This window comes from Haemorhous mexicanus, chromosome 3 (assembly GCF_027477595.1).
Source record: "Haemorhous mexicanus isolate bHaeMex1 chromosome 3, bHaeMex1.pri, whole genome shotgun sequence".
In the NCBI taxonomy this organism is placed as follows: domain Eukaryota; kingdom Metazoa; phylum Chordata; class Aves; order Passeriformes; family Fringillidae; genus Haemorhous; species Haemorhous mexicanus.
Genome location: NC_082343.1, coordinates 35684496 through 35690495, shown reverse-complemented (window position 1 = coordinate 35690495; position 6000 = coordinate 35684496). Strand labels below are relative to the sequence as shown.

General features: G+C 39.5%; 1 protein-coding gene across 1 annotated transcript in view; it reads left to right on the top strand.

Moving 5' to 3' along the window:
* Positions 1–335: 335 nt before the first annotated feature.
* The window catches only part of LOC132325783 (opsin-5-like), a 28086-nt gene continuing 22421 nt past the window's right edge, over positions 336–6000 (top strand). The window contains exon 1 of the mRNA XM_059843347.1: positions 336–456. Within this exon, the coding sequence (XP_059699330.1) occupies positions 336–456 (121 nt within the window). The remainder of the gene's footprint in view (positions 457–6000) is intronic.

Sequence of the window (6000 nt, the reverse complement as noted above, 5' to 3'; positions counted from 1 at the left end):
GGTGTCACCTTATTTTAGAGGAAGTTGTCTCTTTTGTCAGATACCCACTCTTCATTAGAGATTTTTGCACATAGCAGTAATGAGGATACAAGGAAGTCTTCTGTCTTTTGCTGGCCACAGGTTCACAGGCTGTATTAATAGATAGGATTAGTGAAGAAGAATAGGTCAGAAGGCTGCAAAGCTCCTGTCCCTTGAGATTTCCTTCTTTAGATCATTAGTCTTATTGAGAGCTCCCTTGAATACAGCGAGCAGAAACTGAGGAAAAGGCTGGAACCATTTTATTCATCAGGTCATTCTGGGGAAGGGTGATTTCTGCATCAGAAACTCCACTGAAAATGTCTGTCCAGTTCTCTGCACAGGCACCCTGGAGGAACAACAACATCAGTTTTCTGACCAGAGAGGCAGCTGTAACAGAGCAAGGAGAGACTATCATAGGTTTCTACCTGTTGGCTTTAGGTAGGTATTTGGCTTGGGTGTGAAAGGAAACTTAAATAGATGTTGCTATCAAATTCAAAGTGATTCATTTGGGTTTTATCCCTAAAGGAACAGGATGGTAGAAAATGTAACTATTTTTTTTTTCAGCAATTGTAAGATCAGAGAAGTACATTTTGCTTTTGTTGAAAAGAGATTTATAATCAATGGAGAAATCTTGAGGAAAAATATATATTCAAGCCTGTAAACTTTCAACCAATGTTCATTAAGCTTAATATGTGGGAAGATAAAAGAAGGACCTTATCAGAAGTACATGATAATTCCATGTTTTCTTGTGTATTAGTAGCACTGAATAAATGTTCTCTGATTTTCAGAGTTGTGACTGTTGACAGTCAGTTGGCATCCTACAAATATCTTCTGGAGAAACACAAAATGTTTTGTGGTTCTTAACTTTATTTGTTTGTATCGTTCTTGCTTTAAATGCTGGATGCGTATAGAAATTGACTTCTTCAAATAGGATCTAAGAAAGGTCTAACTACTAGAACCTTATCCTGTGTTAGCAGTCACAATACCAAGTATTTCTTTTAGTTCTGCTGGAGGACAGCTATTGTAAATGTATAACAGGGATTTGAAAATGGTACTCAGTATAAATGCACTCTGATACCACTGTAATTTTGGTTTGTTTGTTTAAATGTTATCTATTTTGGGCAGACTTACTGCCAAACACAAGGAAATTTTATGAAATTTCAAAGAGTGCAAGCATGCTAGAAAATAAAAAAATTCAACTATAGGACCTCACAGAAAAATAGAAGAAAATTTAACTTTTATTTAATCTGTTCTTCTAAACAGCATATAGAAAAATGTTTCTGTTTTTAAATTATTTGCCTAACTGATTTTTTGTTATTCTTAACTTATTACATATTTCTATTCACTTATTAGCCCTCTGCTTACATTTGACAAAGGCTTGTGGAAGTTAAAATGTTAAATGCTAAGTATTTTAATATGTTTACATGAGACTTTCTTATTTTTATATCTAGAAATTAAGGAAAGTTGTGCTTAGAACAAAAACAGAGATTTTAGTAGAAATATATATGGCTTCTATCTTAGGAGAGTGGTTGTAAGGTAAATCAGAGGTATTCCAGTTTATCCCCACTCTGTTCACATCTGTGTATCCCGTCGTGAATGGCTGGGAAATGTCTGCACCATCAGCTAAAGAATTAAGCAGTTGCACTTAGGACTAGAAAGAACATCTTAGGTCAGCAAGGCCAGTCCCCTACAGAGGCAATGTATAATCTCATTTACACAGCTATTATGCTCCCCCATATAACAGACATGGGGGGTGGTTTTTTTGTGTTGTTATCACTTTTCCAACTGAAAGCATGTTCCTGATTTTGTTTCTCTGTTGGATAGGAGCCTTCACCTAGATTCTCAGCTAAAGTAATCACAACAACTTTATACAATTTTTGGTCATTCCTTTTATTTGAAATAAATGTTTGCTTGCAAATGACATCCTATGGCCAATCTATGATCCTGAAGGAGCAATCATACCTTGAAGTCTACCTCTGTATTCCTATATTAAGCAATAGAGGGAATTTTATTTTGTTGGTTGGTTGACAGGGGGGCAGGGTGTAATTATATTTATTTATCTCCTCTCATAAGATCTTTTCCCCTGTCATCTCAGCAGCCTTATAGCCAGGACTGAATACAGCATCCAAGCAGGGTCCTGCCATCACTATTCACATTCATATTTACACTCTATCAACTCTACTGATCCCTCCCAGTATTGCCTCTTCATCACACTGGTAGTTCAAACTTCTTCCATCAATCAGTCAGCAGAGATGTTCTCCTCCACTGCTTCCTGGTAGTGATCTCACATCTTCTAGCAAATATCTAGGTGCCTGAGCCTTTAGGCTACTGGGGTTTGATTTCTTCAGATCCCTCAGCCAAGTTTCCAAGTGCTTGCATGTCATAGCTGCTGTTCTTGAAACTTACCTCAAGATTCAAAATGTAAGTTCCTTTTCTTGCAGAGTATGTACCACCAGCAGAAGCCCTACTCCAAGTTAAGTGTAGTGTAGATCTGGTTAAAATTGATGGATGTAGGTATACCTTTTGGAAATGGTAACTTTTGAAAAAATCTGTTAGTTATACATTAATCTGGAAAGGCCTAATTTCTTTTCTCCTCAAAGGTCTACTGTCACAGTTCTGCAAGCGCTAGCCACAGCAATTTATAGTTATTAGTTTTATGTACACCAATAACTCATTCTATCCAGGGAGCTGTGATGTGGCAGAGAAAGTTCTCTGTCATACAGACACCCTCTTGCCCTTCTGGCAGCAGAGAAAAAAGGCCAGTCCATGTGCTAGCTTCCTGTACCTCTGGTGCTTTAGGGCTCTGGTGAGACAGTATATTGGCAGGAGTCTACAGATACTTCCTTACACAAAGCCCCAAAGATGTTCCTATTTGATACTCTTGGGTTTTTGATGCCTTGGAAAAATGGCTTCAGTGATAACTCTTCTGTAGTTACTACGTATTTTCGTCTCTTTTGAATTTAAGTATGGCAGTGCAGCTTGTTGCAAATTCTGATGTACTTTTCCAAAACCAAGGAGATGTGTGTGATTGGTAGTAGCATTTATCCAGAAGATGGGTTTCCTCTGAAACTCCTCACCTTCACAGGATAAAGTCCTAAAAACCTAACTATATTTGGCCAAGTCTTCCCGGAGTCACTCATCTTGACAGAGCTCATGAATATCCAAGAGCCATGGTCTAACACCTTTTGCTGAGATAAGCCTTCTGTATGTCCCCTCCTGGATATTCTCACAGGTAACAGGTAGCACAGCTGTCATTTGTGACAGACAGGACACTGATGCATGTGTTGTAGGTGGTACAGCAGCCAGGAAGTTTTGGATCCAGGTGAGGGCTCCCCAGCACCCTGCATGGAAGCCTGAGTGCAGTGGTGTCACACACACTTACATCACAAGCAAACTAGCAGGAAGCATGTGTTGCATTTTGCAAATGCTGATGGACATTGAGACCACTGCACTGCTTCTTGATACCCAAGCCGCTGTTCCATCGTTCTCCTTGTTAATGCTGTGGTCAACAAAGTGGGGGAAGGTGCAATGCCCATTTAACAGCAGTGATCCACTCTTAGAGGGACTATCTGCAAGTGATAGCAAACGCTGTGTTGCCCTGCACTAGGTCACCTGGGGCAGCATTCTCTTTCTGCAGGCAGCAGTCTGCTCCCATCCTTCCCTTCAATGAGCTCAGAACTGTCTCCAACAGACAGGTGAAAGCTTCTCCTTCTGCTGGGATTACATCTGACCCCTTTTTTCCTATGCCATAAGTGGGGCACTATTGTGGAAAATCCTTGTACATTTTAAATTATGAGGTACAATTTAAAAGCACTGCCTACTGCTGCTGGTTTCTAGACATGGGGAAAAAATATAAAGCTTTTTTTGCTTCATAATTATTAACTGGAATTCTAAAGTTGGGTTTTTTTCTGCATTTATGCATAATTTGTTCTCTGTTTGCTTCCCCTCATTTCACTCCTAACTGGGCCTGTTAGAGTAATATGGCCTATTATGTCAATAGGAGAGAGTATTAATTAGAGGGCAAATTCTGACTTTTTGTGAGTGCTTCCATCAGAAAGGCATGCTGAGTGCATTACCAATCCCATCAGAACAGACCACAAGATCCAAACATGCTTTAAAAGGCACACACTTCCAAATGGTAATAGTAAACTGTTACTTGACAAGTGACAGAATGAGTGTTATTTTGGGATTTTGTTTGACAGATAAATCTGAGAAGGTGGGAAAGAAAACAAGCTATTCACAGAACATTCATCCCCAAAATGATTGCATTTATTGAACAAATAATCTGTCCATGCTTTGTCAAGTCTAAAACAAGATGACTCTTTTCCTTCCTGCCAGAACTGGCAATATGCCCTGGACAGGATATTGTGTGTGTATAATTGGCAGCGAAGACTGAAAACAGTAGGGTCACTTCACAGTTGCAATAGTTAATGACAGCTTTGCAAATTCTCTGGATTTTATCACTGTTTTAATTAAAGTTTTCTGGGCAGAAAATCTTTTACAGCAAGCTTCTGATAGGCATTTATGCTTGTGTATGTGTAGTTGTGTAACTGATTTCATTCATGCCTGCTCTGCATTTAGATGCTCAATCCAATTTCTGTCCTAGAGGAAGGTTATTTGCTGAGGAAAGAGCTTAGTTTGTCTTGTGACACTGAGCCTCACCTTTTGCTCTCACTTCTGGGGTTCTTCTGCTTAAGGCTTCATATTCATTTTAAACTGCAAATGGCTGAGTTGTAACACCCATTCTTCTATTTCAGTCATGCCAGGTTTTACAAGTAAAGGCTGCGCAACGTCTAATAAGAGCAAGTCTAAGTAGAAAGCATAATAACCTATTTTGGCTGGGCACAGGTGAACTAATCTACTGGAAATGTGGATGACTAGCTCTGAGCTATCAATTCACTTGTGCCAAATTTAGGTCTTCAGAAACAATGTTAACAATGAAACTGCATGCAGCCTCCAGTGCTTATTGCTTGTTCAATGACCATCTCAGGTACATGAGGAAAAAATAGGGCATGTCTGAATGCACGGGATGGAGTGATTTGCAGAAATATATTTTAAATTACATTATACTATTTTGATATTCTTAGAGTTAAACAATCTCAGTGTTCTCAGTTGCTTTCAGCAGAAAGATTTTCAGTCTCCTTAGTCACTCTTTCTGGCTACTTTTCTGGTGCTTTCTTTGCATGGGCTGCTGGGCACCACGCTGACTCAGGAGTTTGTGAATAGCTGAAGGGCTGCCAAGCAAGCTTACTTTCACCAGCTTGCTTGGCAGCTCTTCTGTTCCTCCATAAGAAATCATGGATAACAGCACCAGACTCCCTTGTGGAGTGCTTTTGACATCTATGGATTAAAATGCTCTCTTAGAGAGTGTTATTCCAGGAGAGGGATTACTACTGAATTATATGGGGGCAATACAACATTTTTAATACTGCTGTCCATCCTATTCCTCCTACCTCGCAATGTTTGCAAAACTACTGAAGTATTTGTGTATTATCTGTGTATTTTGCCACATCAGAAGATCTAGCATCTCTCTGATGAGCAACTCAAGTCAGACTGTGCTTTCTGGAAAAGATGTGGTGATCCCTCTCTGAACCTTATGTTGGATGGCAGTGCTCAGTTTCTACCTAGCTGCTATATTTTTTTCTCTCTCGACACATTTTGACTTCAGTTGAAATCTGTCTTTTTTCACCAGGATTGCCTTAGTATGCTGGGTTTGGATTTTGGGGTTGATTTGGGGTTTTTTTCTGCATACTCTTATGAGTGAATATTATATTAGTGACAGCTTGCCAAAGATGGAACAAGTTCCCTCAGTTGCTTATTTTTCGATCTTCTGTTTTACTGAGATGACACGTGGTAGCATAGAGGCACTTCAAAGTTCAGAGGTTTCTTTCTGGACTCTTGATCTACCTCTGATGTCCCCTGAGGCACACACCACCTGAAATGCAATTGAGGAGATCTCTGCCTTCACTGAGAGTGTCAGTG